The sequence below is a fragment of the Equus przewalskii genome, chromosome 4, assembly GCF_037783145.1.
Source record: "Equus przewalskii isolate Varuska chromosome 4, EquPr2, whole genome shotgun sequence".
NCBI classification, from domain to species: domain Eukaryota; kingdom Metazoa; phylum Chordata; class Mammalia; order Perissodactyla; family Equidae; genus Equus; species Equus przewalskii.
In genome coordinates this window covers 108196024-108214806 of record NC_091834.1, presented here as the reverse complement: position 1 = coordinate 108214806, position 18783 = coordinate 108196024, and the positions used below count along the sequence as shown (strand labels likewise).

Below are 18783 nucleotides of genomic sequence, written 5' to 3'. Positions count from 1 at the left end.
ATGGAAAAAGATACTCCACACAAAGGGCAATGAAAAGAGAGCTGGGGTAGCAATACTTATATCAGACAAAACAGACTTTAAAACTGTAACAAGGGACAAAGAAGGGCACTACAGAGTGATAAAGAGAACAATCCGACAGTAGAATATAACACTTGTAAATATGCACCCAATTTAGGAGCACCTATATAAAGCAATTATTAACAGACATAAAAGGAGAAACAGTAACACAATAATAGTAGGGGACTTGAACACTTTACTTACACCAGTGGATAGATCATCCAAACAGAAGATCAATAAGGAAAAGTGGTCTTAACACGTTAGACCTGATGGACTTAGTAGATATATACAGAACATTCCATCCAAAAACTGCAGAATACACATTCTTTTCTAATACACATGCAGCATTCTCCAGGATTGATCACATATTAGGCCATAAAACAAGTCGCAATCAATTTAAGAAAATTTAAATAATACCAAGCATCTTTGACCACAACAGTATGAAACTAGAAATCAACTACAGGAAAAAAAAATCGGAAAAGCCAGAAATACGTGGAGATTAAAGAAAATGCTCCCGAACAACTGGGTCAATGAAAAAATTAGAGGATAAATCAAAAAATACCTGGATACAAATGAAAATGAAAATACTACACATGCCAAAATTTATGAGATACAGCAAAGGCAGTTGTAAGAGGGAAATTTTAGCAATACAGGCCTACCTCAACAAACAAGAAAAATCTCAAGTAAGAAATCCATCAGTATACTTAAAGGAACAAGAAAAAGAAGAACAAAGCCCAAAATCAGTAGAAAGAAAGAAATAATGAAAATCAGAGCAGAAATAAATGAAATAGAGACTAAAAAAAATATAAAAAACCAATGAAACCAAGAGATGGTTCTTTGAAAAGATAAACAGAATTGACAAACCTTTAACTAGACTCACCAAGAAAAAAGAGAGAAGGCTCAAATAAATAAAATCAGAAAGGAAAGTGGCGAAATTTCAATGGACACCTCAGAAATACAAAAGATTATAAGAGAATACTATGAAAAGCTATATGCCAACAAATTGGATAATCTAGAAAAAGTGGATAAATTCTTAGAATAATATAACCTTCTAAAACTGAATCAGGAAGAAATAGAGAATTTGAAATTCAGACCAATCACCAGTAAGGAGATTGAAATAGTTATCAAAAACCTCCCCAAAAATAAAAGTCCAGGACCAGACGGCTTCCCTGGTGAACTCTACCCAACATTCAAAGAACACTTAATATCTATCCTTCTCAAACTCTTCCAAAAACTTGAAGAGGAGGAGAGGCTTCCTAACTCATTCTATGAAGCCAACATTACCCTGATACCAGAACCAGACAAGGACAACACAAAAAAAATTATAGGCCAATATCACTGATGAACATCGATGCAAAAACCCTCAACAAAATATTAGCAAATTGAATACAACAATACATTAAAAAGATGATACGCCATGATCAAGTGGGATTTATTCCAGGGATGCAGGGATGGTTGAATATTCACAAATAAATCACGATACACCACATTAACAAAATGAAGAATAAAAACCACAAGATCATCTCAATAGATGCAGAGAAAGCATTTGACAAGATACAGTATCCATTTATGATAACAATATGAATAAAATGGGTATAGAAGGAAAGTATCTCAACATAATAAAGGCCATATATGACAAACCCACAGCTAACATAGGCAATTGAGAAAAACTGAAAGCTATCCCTCTAAGAATAGGAACCAGACAAGGATGCCCACTTTCACCACTCTTAACACAGCACTGGAAGTCCTAGCCAGAACAATCAGGCAAGAAAAAGAAATAAAAGGGATCCAAGTCAGAAAGGAAAAAGTGAAACTGTCATTATTTGCAGAAGACATGATTTTATATAGAGAAAACCCTAAAGAATCTACCAAAAAACTTTTAGAAATAATAAATGAATATGGTCAAGTTGCAGGATACAAAATCAACATACAAAATCAGTTGCATTTCTATACACTAACAACGAAGTAGCAGAAAGAGAAATTAAGAATACAATCCCATTTACAAGTGCAAAAAACATAGAATACATTGGAATAAACTTAACAAAAGAGGTGAAAGTTCTGTACACTGAAAACTATAAAACATTGTTGAAAGAAACTGAAGAAGACACAAATGGAAAGATATTCCGTGCTCTTGGTTTGGAAGAATTAACATAATTAAAATGTCCATGCTTCCTAAAGCAATCTACAGATTCAATGCAATCCTTATCAAAGTTCCAACAAGAGTTTTCACAGAAATAAGAACAAAGAATCCTAAAATTTATATGGAACAACAAAAGACCCCAAACAGCCAAAGGAATCCTGAGAAAAAAAGAGCAAAGCTGGAAGTATCACACTCCCTGATTTCAAAATACACTGCAAAGCTACAGCAACCAAAATAGCATGGTACTGGCACAAAAACAGACACACAGATCAATGGAGTAGAATCAAGAGCCCAGAAATAAACCCGTACATCTATGGACAGCTAATTTTCAACATGGGAGCTAAGAACATACAATGGAGACAAGGAGAGTCTCTTCAATGAATGGTGTTGGGAAAACTGGACAGCCACGTGCAAAAGAATGAAAGTAGACCGTTATTTTACACCATACACAAAAATTAACTCAAAATGGATAAAAAACTTGAATGTAAGACCTGGAACCATTAAACTTCCAGAATAAAACCTAGGCAGTACACCCTCCGACATCAGTCCCTAGCAGCATATTTTCAAGTACCATGTCTGACTGGGTAAGGGAAACAACAGAAAAAATAAACAAATGGGACTACATCAAAGCAAAAGGTTTCTGCACAGCAAAGGAAACCATCAACAAGACGAAAAGACAACCTAACAATTGGTAGAAGCTACTTGCAAACCATATATCTGATAAGGGGTTAATATCCAAAATATATAAAAACTCATATATCTCAACTACAAAAAAACTAACAACCCAATTAAAAAATGGGCAAAAGATCTGAACAGACATTTCTCCAAAGAAGATATACACATGGCCAAGAGGCACATGAAAAGATGTTCAAAATCATTAACTATCAGGGAAATGCAAATCAAAACTAAAATGAGATATCACCTCATTCTGGTTAGAATGGCTATAATTAACAAGACAGGAAACAACAAGTGTTGGAGAGGATCTGGAGAGAAGGGAACCCTCGTACATTGCTGGTGGGAGTGCAAACTGGTACAGTCACTATGGGAAACAGTAGGGAGAGTTCTCAAAAAAAGTAAGTATAAAAGTACCATATGATCCAGCTATTCCACTGCTGGGTGTTTATCCAAAGAACATGAAAACACGACTGCATAAAGATACATGCACCGCCCCCATGTTCATCGCAGTATTATTCACAATAGCTGAGACTTGGAAGCAACCTAGGTACCCATTAAGAGACGAATGGATAAAGAAGATGTGGTATATATAAACAATGGAATACAACTCGGCCATAAAAATGGATGAAATCCAGCCATTTGTGACAACATGGATGGACCTTGAGGGTATCGCGCTAAGCGAAATAAGTCAGAGGGAGAAAGTCAAATACTGTACGACCTCACTCACAAGTAGAAGATAAAAACAACGACAAACACACACATAGCAACAGAGACTGGATTGGTGGTTACCAGACAGGAAGGAAGGAGGGGAGGAGAGCAAAAGGGGCAATCAGGCACATGTGCTGGGTGATGGATTATAATTAGTCTTTGAACGGTGAACATGATGGAATCTAGACATAAATTGAAATATAATGATGTACACTCGAAATTTATACAATGTTATAAACCAATGTTACCACAATAAAAAATTTTAAAAATGGAGCCAGAGGGCGGCTCTAACTCTAGCAATGTGTATCAGAGTGAATAATTCCTTCAAATAAAAAATATAACAAAAAGTAATGCCTTATATCTCGGGTTGTAAATCCTAATCTTATTAATCAGGCTACTAAAGGATATAGTGCTCAGCACAGTGTAGGACACGAATGATTGAAAAAAAAAGTTACTCAAAAATCTGCTAAGAAAACCGGGCTTCAGAATAAAATCTTGCACACTTGCCAGCAACTCCACAACAGGCGAGCTGGGAATGCTCTCAGGAAAACCTCCCCGTGCACACTGCTGCTCCACGGTGAGAGATCACGGCACGGACACTCGCCAGGCACAGCCCCCACCAAGATGGCTCCCCAGGATTCAGAGACATTTTTTAGCCACAAATTTAGGAAAGATCCTATATATCCGCCCTCCCCAGCTCAGTTTTGCTACCTCTGAGCAGGCCCAAAATATGAGAGTAATAATGTTTCTGCCTAACTTTCATTTGGATTATTACATCATATTAATTGCTAATCATAATTAATTGTGTTAATTATTCATTATTTTACTAATTTAAAGTATATTAGCCAGTAACATTTTTAATATTGTCCTATTTGACCTTTCGTGCTATTTTTTAGTGCTAATTCGTTATCAGAATGTCTGTTTTCCCTTTAAGTGCTTTTATAATATTTAGTGTACTCTTACAAGTAACTTTATCATATCTAGATGCCAAGAGTTTTTAAGCGAAACATATTTCTAATTTCGGGAAAAAAGGCTTCCTCAGGCATGCCCTTGAGAACACACTCCAGGGCCAGATCTTGAACCCTATCCCCACTGGGTGGGTCGAGTCACCTCACAGAGGCTCTCAGCTGACCTCCTGCTGACCCTGTCACCTTCCTTTCTGGAAACTCAAGGACGGCAGTGTCAGAAACACAAGAGCACATGCCTCAGAGGGACAACACAGGACAAATGAACATGGCCATGCCCAGGCCTGGTGACCCCTGCGAGGGCCTCCAGAGTGACCGTTCTATGGCCACCCTGGCCGGAGGGGCTGCACAGAGAAGCTACTGAAACTTCTTTCTAGGAGAGAGCCCTTCACGCACATCACCAACATCTTCCAAGGGCCTAGCACGACATCCTCACGGGGCAGGAAATACATCCTCGCCTGCCACCTGATCAGAGCCACTCCGCCCATGACAACTGTCTGTGGGGTTTCAGTGCACGTCCTGAGAGCATGGAACGTCAACACTTACTCACGTACCCGGCCGGGACGCCCTTTCGCGGTCCATTAGACCTTGCTTCTGAGACAGTTTCAAAGACAACTCGCCGATCCTTTCGTTTTCTGCACTGATGGCCTTTTGAATTTCTTGTATCTCCTTCTTTCTGGCTAGAGGAAGTTCTTGGACTTTTTCTCTCAATTCTGGCTCATTCGTGCTATCATCATCATCTCCATCACAGACTTCAAAGTCATCTTCATAGTCCTACAAACAAAACAACGTTTTTACAACCTTTACGACAAACTGACTTTAAGAACACTCATACGGAACAAAACATATAACGTAAAATAGACAAAGTCCTCATTGCGTCTAAGAAAGACTTTTTATAGTTCACTGATTTCAACGTCACTGAATTATAAATTTGTATAAACTGCTGCATTTGTTTCTCTAAAAATGAATCACACTTACAGAACTACATACAGGAGGAGCTCTTAACAACAATAATGTGCAAACATTCCTGTGCTGAGAATGTGACAGTGTACGTATATATAAATATACGAGCTATATGTATACTCTACATACACACACATGCATATACACATACTATACGCACACATACACACATACATGTATACATATATATGTTTGAACGCAGTGCACTTAAAAATGGGTTAAATTGTAAAATCATTTAATTATATCATATCAGTAAGCATTGGTAGAACTATAGCAAACCTTTTATAGGTAACAGATCTAAATCAAACAGATATGGAATATTAAAAGTAATAAAAAAAAGAGAAGAAAGCTATTAGGTTACTATATTTAAGCTGATGTTCAAAGCTGTTTTTAAGCCCAGCAAAGTTTTAACTTTTATACATACTTCACAATCATCTTCAAAACTGGCTATATACTCATCGGCTCCACCATTTTCTAAATCAATGTCTTCCTTTTCAATTTCCTAGACACAAAAATCAAACACATAAAAAAATTAAATCATAAATCTGAATCTTGCAAAGAAAGTGGGAAAATACATGTTTTCTGAGTTTCATTTAATGTTGTCATTAACAAATGTAAGTACTTATAAAACCAACATAACCTAATTTCCAGTTCGTCAAGAAATACCCTGCTATCTTATAAGCATGACCAAAAAGAGAAAACAGTTAAGAGACATACCCTTTTTGAGAAACCTCTATAATTCTGATGGCTAATGAAAAAAAGTGTTATACAAATAAATTCCAAACTCCCAGCAACGCCTCTCCCTATTTCATTTCTTACCCATGAGCGCATCCCCCGTGTGCACGGCTAAGAGCGTGCGCTCAAGGACACGCCAGCCAGGTCCTGTCTGAGCTTCACACGCCCCAATGACTGAAGTATAGACGACAACGAGATCTCAGGGCATGGAGTTCTCACTCAGCACAGCCCTGTCCTTTTCCTTCAGGGGAGCCATGCTGCTCGAATCCTGGCCTGCTCCTTAGTATTGAGTGCGCTTGGTCACCACTAACCACTCCAAGCCTGAATCTCATCACCCGTAATCTGGGGATAAACCGAGGGATTCGTAAATCCTGCAGTGGGAGGCATGCTCGGTTGTGCTCTGGAGGTTTGGGGAGGCTGCACAGACCACCCTAAGGCCATCCTGGTCTGGGTCTTAAGGATGAGTAAGAGGTTACAGGAAGACAGAGTAGAAACACATCCCAGGTTTCCAGGCTAAGACGGTAGCAAAAATGAAATATATGTTTGGACATCTCATATTTTCCTCCAAAAGCTGTTCCTCCTCTTGTCCATATCTGCTCTCCCATGTCCTACTTACTGGCAACACAGCACCTCCAAATCACAGGAGCACGCGTATCAGGAGCCCTCCAGGCCCCCACTCACCCGACCTGGGAGCTGAACTCCAGCATCTCTCCAGGCTTGACCTCTCTACCCACCATCCGGCCCAGTCCTCTCTCGTCCTCTCAGCGTTCTGATCATACCATGCCCGCATTTAAAGCTAAGTAGCTCCTCGCATGCACTACACATTCGCCAAAGGGGCTTGAATTTCTGTCCCAGGGGAGGAGAAACAAAACACACCTGTGAACAAGACCCTCTGGTGCCCACAGGCAGGGAGAGCCTGGGGTGCAGAGGAGCCAAGACTAGACTCGCGATGAGGGTGGAACGGCTGCTGCGAGAACCCAGATGAGTGAGGGCGACCTGGGCTTAGGGACAAGAGAGAAGCAACTCCCACGTTTTCAGGTTCAAAACTGGTTAGGTGTCAGTGCCATAAAGACTACAGGGACGGAGGCGGGGGAGGGGACACTCGGACAGCAGCACAGCTGGGTACGGCAAGTATGAAGAGGAAGGGTGGAACACGCCAGAGAGGGCAGACCAACAGACTCAAGCTCAGGAAAGAGGTCAGGAAGCACTCAGCGACACATCTACCAATTGGAGGCGTCCTCTTCTATCTCCAGAACCCAGAGGACTGCTGTGCAGTCAACAATGCTAGAAAAGACGACAAGAAGGTGCCATCAGAAGCAGCTCAACTGTCCCTCCCTTGGTGGCATTAAGCAGAAGGCCTTCTGATTTACCATCCAGTTTTGGAAAGAAGTCCTCAGAGTATCAATGATCCTCTCTTACAAGAGGACAGCGCCAGCTCCTTGATCTCTCTCCGAATAATAGATATTTCTGAAAATTATCTGATACCTTGTATATTTCTCACGGACAACAGCCTGAATCACGTCTTTTGTGATGTCTCTGTTTCTCCCCAAACTTCCTGAATGTAAATGCAGAGCAACAAAGAGAAGGCTGGCTATTCATTCAGCCTGAGCCTCTTCTCCGCAACATTCTTTGCAAACCTCCGTCTTCCACACGGAGGGCGGTGGCCTCGGCACTTGACAGCCCGCGTGGCCAACCTGTCACCTCCTTCCAGCCCCTCACCAAGACTGCCTCCAGCACGACCCAGGGCTCTCAAACAAGTGTGAATACAAATGTCACATGAAAACTAAAAGCTCATGGGGCCAGGCCAGTGGCTGAGTGGTTAAGTTCACACATTCTGCTTTGGCGGCCCGGGATTTCGTGGGTTCAGATCCCGGGTGTGGACATGGCACGACTCATCAGGCCATGCGGAGGCGGCGTCCCACACATAAAGTAGAGGAAGATGGGCACAGATGTTAGCTCAGGGCCAGTCTTCCTCAGCAAAAAGGAGGAGGATTGGTGGCAGATGTTAGCTCAGGGCTAACCTTCCACAAAAAAGGAAAAACTAAAATCTCTTCCCTCCTTTGATGCCAGTGTTCACTGTCCACAAGGAAGAGTAATCACCCACACAAGCAGTCCTGCTCGACAAGGAAATGCAAGTAGAAGCCTGCATTTGCACAGGGCTGACGAGACATGAGAGGCAGGCTCTCCTGACCCCAGCATCCTCACTTCCATGCCTGGGAGCCAGCGTCCACACCAAGGAAGCCTCTGCACTGGCCGTGATAGGGACAGAGCACAGCCAGGGTCAGCAGCAGAGGGACAGGTGCCACCCACTCCTCTCGTGGAGGCGCTGCCCTCGGTGGTTAGGGACTCGGTCCCGGCTCTGAGGGGGATGAAACAGCATGATGGAGGGCAAGTATCACAGCCCCCTGTGCTCGGTTTTCTCCTCTGAGAGACACTGAGAAGAGGGGACCCATTTCCCAGTGCCAGCGGGAGGAGCAAACAAAACCAGCACCCTGCCACAGTGGGAGAACTGAGGGCTAGTCCTGTTGCAGCTACTGGTGCCATAAAGGCACGGCTCTTAGACGTCACTGCCCAAAACTATTCTGCGCACAAAACGAGATAGTACGGCGCATTACCATGAGGAAAACGGAGTCTTCTGTGTGTCCAGAGGATTATTCTGGCACAGCGTAGGCTGTCCACAAATGCTGAAGAATACACCGAGATAAATTCAGTGTTGATGCTATAAAACAAATGACCTAATCACAACCAACACAAACTGCCAAATATCTTCAAATTCACTTCTGGAATCTTTCAGGGGAAAAATATAGCACATATTTTGCTCCTTTGGCAAAAAAAACAATAGAAAATACCTCGATAATTTTTCATATAGATTACACATGGAAAAGATATTTTTCAGAAATACTAGATTATATAACATGTTATTAAAATTAATGTTATGTGTATTTGTTACTTTTTTAATGTGACTACTAGAAAATTTAAAATTACAAACATGGCTCACATCATAATTCTAGTGAACAATGCTAATCTAGAGCTTACAGAAAAATTGGGAAACATAAGGAAAACACAAAAAAAGATATGTTTTCATCCAATAACTCCACTTCAAGAAATTTACTCACAAAAAGCATGAAGGCAATCTCTACCATTAGAACTGGAGGCATTTCCACAATGAATTGGGAAAAACAGTAAGCTGCACAGGGCGTGTGTGTGTAAAACAGAAAAAACGCATCTACAACACTCATCTATATCAATAAAGGATTGTAAAAGATGATATAAGAAAATAAGATTATATGGGAAGAAATACATGTAAGGCTAACTTCTTCCTTTGGTATGGCTAGACCTAGATACTAAGGATCCGACCACCCCCCAAAACTAAATGAATAAAACGCACCCCCATCAAAACAACACATACCAGATGGCCTAATTTGCATAAAATTATGTTTGTGCATACATATATGGAATAAAGAGACAGATACATAAAAACACGGCACAAAATGCTCAAGATGATTACCTCCGAGTCATGAGTTTGAGATAACTACCAACGGAAGAAAAAAATTATTCTTCAGAAATAATAGAAGCCAAAATCTGTTTGCCACATTATCAATAACAAAACAAAAAACTAGGAAAAAGCGTTAGTAATAAGGCCACAGTGTACCATTTTATAGTTATAAATTAATCCCTATGAAGACTGTTCTGATGACGATAATGAAGATGGAAAAAAACGAAGACTGGAAAAATGCTGCCATACTAAATGAAAAATCAGCAGACATTATGACTCTCACTATCACAAACACACACAGATAATTTGGAACATGGAACAATCACGTGAGGAGTGGGACTGCGAGTGTGTGCCAGCATCAACAACGCACGTGAGGAGTGAGACTGCGAGTGTGTGCCGGCATCAACAACACACGTCTGACAGAACCTACCAGTGAGGAATCCGAGCCTGGGCTTCTTCCTGGGAAGATTTTTAATACCAACGCAATTTCTATACTCACTATAGGTCTACCCCAACTTTCTTTTTTTTTTTTTTTGAGCTAACTATGGGAACTTGCTGGAATTTATTTATTTATTTATTTTTAAGATTTTATTTTTTCCTTTTCCTCCCCAAAGTCCCCCAGTATACAGTTGTATATTCTTCGTTGTGGGTCCTTCTAGTTGTAGCATGTGGGATGCTGCCTCAGCGTGGTTTGATGAACAGTGCCATGTTCGCGCCCAGGATTCGAACCAACAAAACCCTGGACCGCATACAGCGGAGCACGCGAACTTAACCACTCGGCCACGGGGCCAGCCCCTACTCCGACTTTCTACTTCTTCTTAAGGCAGTTTCAGGAACTGACTTCTTCCAGGAATGTTTCCCTTTCATCCAAGTGTCTAATCTGTCAGCGTGAAATGCTGTCATTCTACTCATTAGTGGCAGTGGGATGCTGAAATCTCAATTACTGCTGAATTGTCTCCTTCTCCCTTAAGTTCTACCAGGCTTTGCTTCTTGCATTTTGGGGCTCTTTCGTTAGGCGTGTGTTCATTTTAACTGTTACATCTTCCTGCCAAGCTAATTATTTCACTATTATGAACTGTCCCTCCAACTCCAGTGACACCTTCCATCTCAGCGTCAACTTTATCTGACACTAGTATAGCTACTCGAGCTCTGTTACAGCTGCTGTTTGATGGTTTGTCTCGTCCATCTTTTTACTTTCAACTATTTGAGCCTTTTAATAGCAGGTGTATCCCTTATATGCCTACTGGAATCACCACTCAAATAACCATCTGCAAACAAGGCTTGCCTCAGGCTCTGCTTTCAAGGGGAAACGCAGGCAGACATACGGCTGACCTTACTGCGTAATAACATCAGTGTAAGTGTCTTACCTTCCTTCTTGCGTCTTTATCTCTTCCATTATTCCTTACTAAATTCTCTGCATGCCTGGAAACCAAATATGACCAAAATGAAAATTAATTTTAAATGAAGACTTAAAAAATAAAACATTTTACATCTCAGTGAAGGCTCTTATCAATATTTAATATGATTAAGAACTGCTGTAGGTTGGCAGATTTCCAAAGCATGCTTTACTAGAACTATGAATACTAAAGTCTTCCTAATATTTTTACTATTTCAGCAGTAATCCAAGATAGAAAACATCTTAAGTAGAGAGAAAAACCTATGTGTTTTAACAAACTTGTGTGTGTATAAATCTATATCCTTATAAGAGTTCTAGAAAATTCCTGTAAACTTAATAGTCAAACTCAAATATTATTTTATGTTTAATACATATCCATATTTTACAAAGAAAGATTTATCTTTAAACATGTTCTAATTTTTAATCATATTTTATATGTTAGTTGGGACCTAAAATTAAGGCTTTCAAAATTTCAGATTGAGTCTCAACTTTTAGAACTTATATTCACACCGATTCAATATAGCCTGTGGTTTAAAAGACACACAGATGAGCAGAAGCTGCCCCGTGCGCCTGGCAGACCGCGGCACAGCCCAGGAGTCTGCGCCCCAGGCCTAAGTGCTGCTTTATGAGTCTCAGCAAGGCACTTAGCATGGGTTCTCCTAATCTGTGAAAAAGAATCACCAAGTATGGTTGTCAGAAAGAAGAAGTTAAAATGCAGAGCTTATACACAAAATGAGAGTTCATAGACAAACTCTAAACTGTCACCTCCACAAACCCACACAAAAGTTATTCTCAGTTTTACCAGTGAAGAAAAGACTCTGCAGGGCCACCCAGCACCCCAAGAAAAAGGCAGCCAAGCCTTCCTGCAGGCTGGCACCAACGTCCTCGCTCTCACTCAGGCGCCGGGGCTGCACTGCCCGAGGAAGCCTCTTTCATTTGTAGTCCGACTCACAAACATCGGGCAGCGGGGATTTGCCGGTGGCCGTGTGTTCAGGAGCCAGTAGAGGTGAATGGCCCACCTGCAAATGTTCTGCCCTCTTAAGCCCGTGAGTGTGCAGCTGAGGGGCCGCCGCTCACGCATTCAGAGACTCCCACATAAAATTACTGATGTAGTGATTCTATAATCTTGTATGAGCAAATATAAAAACGGCAAAATCAGGCTAATAATTTATAACAAGTTTCCAAGCTCCTGTAGTAAATCTAAAATATAATTTGGAGGGCTTACGTCTGATCCATAATCTAAACATCCATAATTTATTCTCATTTACAGGCTAGAATTAGGCCCAATGAGAAAAATTCAGTTTAAGGCATTCTGTGAGAACTGGGTTATACATAATAATCAACGGAAGAACAGACATTCCTTACTGGTTGCTAGTCCCATCTCTCTTTGAACTTGTACCTTGACTTCTGTGTTCACCATTCTATCAAAGAAAAAAAATTCCACAACCATTAATTAACCACTGTGAATTAGTAAACTCTGTAAAACAACCACGGACTCAGAATTTAACAACAGTATCTACGCTACAGGTATCTTTCAAGATAAGAGTTTTTACTAGTTGTCTTTAGTAAATTAGGTAATTAACATAAGGGAGATGGATAGAGGCATACTAAAAGGTGATTATATATTATCTCAGTAGGTAAAGAAATTTATACTTATCAATTTCACATTATTTTCAGATAAATATGACTAGTTCCTTACACTGTTTAAAATTATAAGCTTTCAAACATACGTACCTACAGGAAAAAAATTTAAACAATCTTCTCTTGAATTAATGAATTTTTAAAAATAAAATTAAAATGATTAGATTGTAAATCAACATATGTAGGTAGGTTGTTTAAAAGGAGAGACAGTTGTTGAGCAAGCACTGGCAGAAGAGGGACGTGAGGCCGATCCTGGATGCCGAAGACCCAGGGGAGGTGAAGGAGCACGCCTCCCCCCAGCAGAGCAAGACAACAGACCTGGGCTGGTCCACAGAAAGCACAAAGCAGAAGAACAGCAGGACTGAACCGCCCACTAGGAAAGGTCAGTCTGGAGGGCAACATGCAACATGGGTCAAAGCCTTAACAAGAGTTAAAAATATTCGAACACTTTCTGTGACCTATGAATTCTACTCCTAGGAAATTATTCCCAGAAAACAAGCAAAGACATGTATTAACACTTTCAATCTGTTCATCACAGAATAAGTTGTAATATCAAAAAATACTAGTAATCTGAATGTTCAATATTAGGTTACTTATTAAATATATGGGTTATGACCACATGATAGAACACCAGATGGCTATTTACATATCCCAGTATTAAAAAGTATTTCCCAGAATAAAAAGAAAAAATTAGCATGTTTCCAATGTCGTGTTTTTAGAAAGTTCATTTACATATAGGAAAAAGGACTGCGAGGATATACGCACATACTGCAGAATGGATTCTCTCTGACTTTGGGATTGTGGGTAATTTTTGTTTTATTTTTTTATTCTTCTGTGTTTAAAAATATTTCCAGGGGCTGGCCCCGTGGCCGAGTAGTTAAGTTCGTGTGTTCCACTTCGATGGCCCAGGGTTTCGCCAGTTTGGATCCTGGGTGCGGACATGGCACCACTCGTCAGGCCACGTTGAGGTGGCGTCCCACATGCCACAACTGGGAGGACCCACAACTGAAAATACACAACTATGTGCTGGGGGGATTTGGGGAGAAAAAAGCAGTAAAAAAAAAAAAAGGAAGACTGGCAACAGTTGTTAGCTCACGTGTCAATCTTTAAAAAAAAAAATTTCCAAAATTAATTAGGAAAAAGTATAATTACATGTTTAACAGGAAGAACAGTCTGGCATTGGTCTATAAAATAGACTGGAACAGAAAAAGAATGAAATCAGTAGTGCTAGGTAGGAAAAAAATATGATTTAAAGGCTATGTAGATATAACAAAGAAGAAAAAGTAATCCAGTTAGTTCTAAGAATTAACTCTGAGGGACAAGAGGAGACCACGCACTGAGGGTCTTGACCCGTGGTAGAGCCCGCTGGACAGACTGCACATGAGGCAGCCATCACAGGCTGCTTTATCACATTTTCAGGCCATTAGTGCAATTCCTAGGACCCGGGGAAGAGGAAACCCTGCATCTGGCACAGCTAGAGCGTGAGCTCGGTGCCTTGCCTCCAAGCCACGTGGGCTGGGTAGGAGGGTTCTGGGCTAGAAACCGATGTTCACAGAGACATGTGAAGTCACCACGCCCAGGAGCAGACAGGGGCAGGATCCAGCTTCCGGAGGATGAAAGGGCCGCAGGTGACAGAGGCACCAGGTCACTGGATTCCTGCACTGAAGAAGTCATTACTGGTTAGTAACCTTTAGAAGACACTGTATTGTATTATTATGCTTAATTAGACTCTCCATCTCTAATCCAAAACTGGAGGAGGCGCACAACAGAAGATATATATGATTAAAATAATGGATCAAAAATCCCGACGAGACAGAGAGCACTGAGGAGAACACAGACTCCTGGGAACAGCCCTGGTCTGTACCTGCTGTCCTGGCCTAATCACTGACAGCCCAGCTCTCTATGGTCTCCTCAGGGATAACCACACCATCACCAAGCTCACAGAGGAACTAAGTTGAAAAGTGTATTTTGAGTACCTGAGAGTCAATGCAAAGAAAAAGTTGATTATCTGAAGCTCACTAATCACTCCCGAAACTCTATTACATACCCATCTGTTTATTTCTTTATCACATGGCTTCTTCAACAGAACAGAAGCACCATGAACAGAAACCTTCTGCTTTCTTCACAGCTGTGTCCTCAGCACCCAGAACAGAGGCTGGCTCACAGCAGCCTCTCTAAAAATCGTCTAAAAAGGAAGCCTGTCAGCGTCAGAAGCAGCTCCTTCCTCGGACTAACTATTATGTGAATCCTCATGGAAGGAGCACTGCTGAAGGCAGTGGTCTTATGAAGAGGCAGAAGAATCTTCTTCGTGGGACCATTTCTTACATCCACCCTTAATAAAAGCCAAACGGACATATTCTGATGTGTCTCAGAAAGGCATTTCTGTGGGCAACTAACCCACAGAACCATGTCATTTCTAGTAAATAAATCTCATCTAGGGAATATAAAATAGGCAAATTCAATAAAATGTTAGTGGTAGGATGCAGGTAGTAGAAATTCTGTCAACTTTGCTGTAGATTTAAAAATGTTCATAATAAAATGTTGGGAAAAAACACTGAAAAGCTTTTGATCTAGGGAAAGAAATTTAAAAGTCAAGAAGAATGGACACCTATCCTCTCTGTGAGGATCTCATTCTCAGTTCCTGTTCTCCTAGCTTTTGACAAGAAATACGTAGTTAGGAATGTAAACACGCGGCTAACCTCAGGGAAACCCAGGCCTTAAGACACCACAAGTGTATGTATGTGTGACAGGGCCACCCCGATTTTGGGGCGGTCCTGTCACTGCTAAGAACACAACCCGCACTCTGGCCCAAAAGGAAGGCAGTGGGCTGCACGTGACAGGGTGGGGTTTCAGCCCTGCTGTGAGGACAGGTGTGGGGAAAGGCACAGGAGGCTGCTGATCTATCACATGTGGCAGTGCAGAGGCCAGCAAAGACCCCCATGAGGCCAGGCAGCAACCACAAAGATTTTTCGAGATATCCTTAATAAAAACATGGCTCAGGAAACACATGCACACTTTCGTGGACAAGCACCAGCCCATCAGAGATCCCGGGCTTTGGCTGACCACCCTGGTCTCTGCCACTGAAGCCCTGCCCCTCCTCAGCCTCACAGTACCTGACCCCACAAGGAGATTTTGCTTCCACCTGAAAGGGAGCACCACCAAGAAACAGGAAAATGAAATCACATTCACTTCAGATTCTGGAAAAACAGCACAGCAAAAAGCGTATTTCAGTGTATACTGAAATGAGCGTAGGAAAATATTAAGCCAGTACAGTAATTACATAGAGATAAGGGAGGGAAATTGTTTTGTTTTGCAAACTTATATTACCAATTCTGGGTGAAACATTTTGCTAAATTATTTACCTAATTTTCACTTTAAAAAATATCAGCTTCTTTTTCTGTTAAATTTCAAAAAGTTATGACAGACTTCTGAATACACACTAAAGTACATTCACGATATAATGAGAAGATTCTGCTTCGTATTTCCTAGAAGGTCAGTCCTCTCTCTCTGATCATATGACAGAGCTGACTCACGTTTCTATCCAGGTCACCACCCTCAGGCAATGAGTCTGAGATCTGGTGCATTTGATGGGGCTTCCCTTAGACGGCAGATCTCAGGCAACTACACAGACAACAGGGCATCGGAAATGGTACCTTGTACTCCCTCTTCCTAGGCTCTTCCTTTGATGGCCTCTCTTTCTTATCCACACTACCCCGGTGCCTCTCGTCATCCAAACGGAAGCCTTCACTGTGTCGTTTCTCCTTATGCCTCTCCTCCCCTTCCTTGTCAGAGGATGGAGTCCTTGGTTCTTTGGAATACTTCTCTTTTTTCTCCCTTGTGCTGCTTTTTTCTCGATGTTTCTTTTCTCGATCCGGTTCTTTCTGCTTCCTGTGTCTTCTTTCACCTTCTTCTTTATAAAGCCAATACTTAAGAGGATTGTCTTTGCTGTCACCATACTGCAACTGTGAACATGACATAGGAAAAACACATGAGCCCACAGAACACAGGCACACGTCTCGTACATGTTACGATAAAGAGGAAAGCCACAGAACTACCATTGCCCCTTACTCTTCTATCGCACTGCAGGGACGTTCCTAAAACCCTACTCTGAGGACGAACTTCTGGAGAGAGAAAACCCACTACTCCACTTTACCTGGGCCACCCACCCTACAGGATGACAGCAACACTGCAGCAAGTGCCCTCACCCTGACGTGGGAAACCACGTCCAGATTCCTTGGCGTGGCAAATACGGCCCTGCACAGCCCAGCCCCTCCTCTCCTCTCCAGCCTCGTCTTTGTCATTCTTGTCACCCTCTCCCCAGCTCCTACACATGCTGAGCTCCACGGACACAGAAGCCCCTCCTGTGACAGGTGTGTGACTGCTCCAGGAAGACACTAGCTTCCGTGAGCAGCATGCTGCTGTGCCTCTTTCCACAGCGTGTCCCATCAGTCTATCCCTCCTCAGCAGTTCACACATTCACTCCCCACCCACAGGCAGATTCTTAAACTGGGCACCATTGTTTAGTCAGTCACCTCTGCATCCCCAAAACCACTGTGGACATTCAGTAGTAACTGGGGACATCCATTACAAAGTGGCGCGCTGCTAATTTGCAGAACGGGTGTTAGTATGTAGCATTTCTGGCTCAGACGTCCAGTCCTGGGAGCATGCCTCAGTGGAGCCCCAAACTGAACTGTCCGTTCCTGTCATTCAAGGTCTCCTCCACTCACACCCGCGCGGTCACCACTGCACGCCTGCTCCACAGTCGGAGGGCTCTTTCTCACAGCCCTCGTCTCGGGCACCTGTGGTCCCGCTCGCCCCGTCCCTCCTGTAGACCACGCAACAGTCCCCTGATGCGTCTCCCTGACTCCCACCCACTCCGCTCATCACTGCCAGGATGAGCTTCCTACAGAAACCCACGTTGACAAGCCCTTGAGCAAACTCCGCAGCAGTGACGTTAGATTACTACCACACCCTTCAGAATAAATTCTATGGAGATTAAACATTTACGTGTCAAAAGAAATGGTAAGAACTCAGAACAAAATACAGGGGACTATCTACCTAACACTGGTGTGGGAGACGGCTCTCTGAGCATTACACCAACAAGAGAAATAACGAACAGACAGACTTGACCACTTCACAATTTTAAACTTACTTATAAAAACAAAGATTCTGCAAGTAAAATTCAAAACAAGCAGAAAGCAGCCACACAAATGAGTAGCAGAGAGTCCATCTTTAAAGCACTCTTAAAATTACTCTGACACTCTGCCAGCAAAGGAGGCACAGGCTCACAGCAGAGCACTCAGGGCACCCTCCCTCCTGAAGCATAAGACCACCAGTTACGACAACGCCCACTGCTGCTCAGGACACGGGAACGGTTCTGATGATACACACAATTACAGCTTTTATGTAAAGCAAATGGGGAACATTTACATTTACTGTGATCCAGCAAGTTCATTTCCAGAAATTAATCAGAAGGAAATAATTATGAATAGATGCAAAAAGTTTATCCCACGGGTGTCTTTATAATAAAAAAAATTCAGAAGCAACCTAGGTGTCCAAAAAAAGCAGACACGTCAAGAAAACTATGAAACATCCATATCATTGAATATTATATTATGCAGCCATTAAAATAATATTATAGAAAAATATGATAACTTAGAAAAATACCCAAAATGTATTCAGTTTCAACAGTTTATAAAACAGTAAAAATTCAATTTAAGAAAAAAAGTTTATATATACATACACATACAGACATATATATAAACCTGGTAGGATATATATCTAAACGTTAATAATTATCTCTGACTGGGGAGTCATTTTTATTTTTCTTCTTACTTATTTGTACTTTCTGAATTTTCCAAAATAACCAAGTATTACTCTTGGAATCAGAGAAACACACTTGCCTGTGTGAGGAGCAGTAACCACCTGCACTTAGTGCTCCAGAACTTTCTCAGGCCTTGAATTCTGTTTTACAAAATTTTCCACAAATGCTCCTAAAATAATGCTT

The 18783-nt window shown here is 41.6% G+C and overlaps 1 protein-coding gene across 22 annotated transcripts in view; it reads right to left on the bottom strand.

Moving 5' to 3' along the window:
- DYNC2I1 (dynein 2 intermediate chain 1) overlaps positions 1-18783 on the bottom strand; it is a 73488-nt gene that overhangs the window by 41745 nt on the left and 12960 nt on the right. For 13 of the 22 annotated variants that reach the window (XM_070618098.1, XM_070618099.1, XM_070618100.1 and 10 more), the window contains 5 exons: positions 16430-16738; positions 12501-12556; positions 11107-11161; positions 5933-6010; positions 5100-5319 (listed from right to left, as the gene is read on the bottom strand). In XM_070618098.1, the coding sequence (XP_070474199.1) occupies positions 5100-5319; positions 5933-6010; positions 11107-11161; positions 12501-12556; positions 16430-16738 (718 nt within the window). Of the gene's footprint in view, positions 1-5091; positions 5320-5932; positions 6011-11106; positions 11162-12500; positions 12557-16429; positions 16739-18783 lie in introns of those variants that run through there. The other 9 variants (XM_070618109.1, XM_070618105.1, XM_070618110.1 and 6 more) reach the window with 4 other exon arrangements.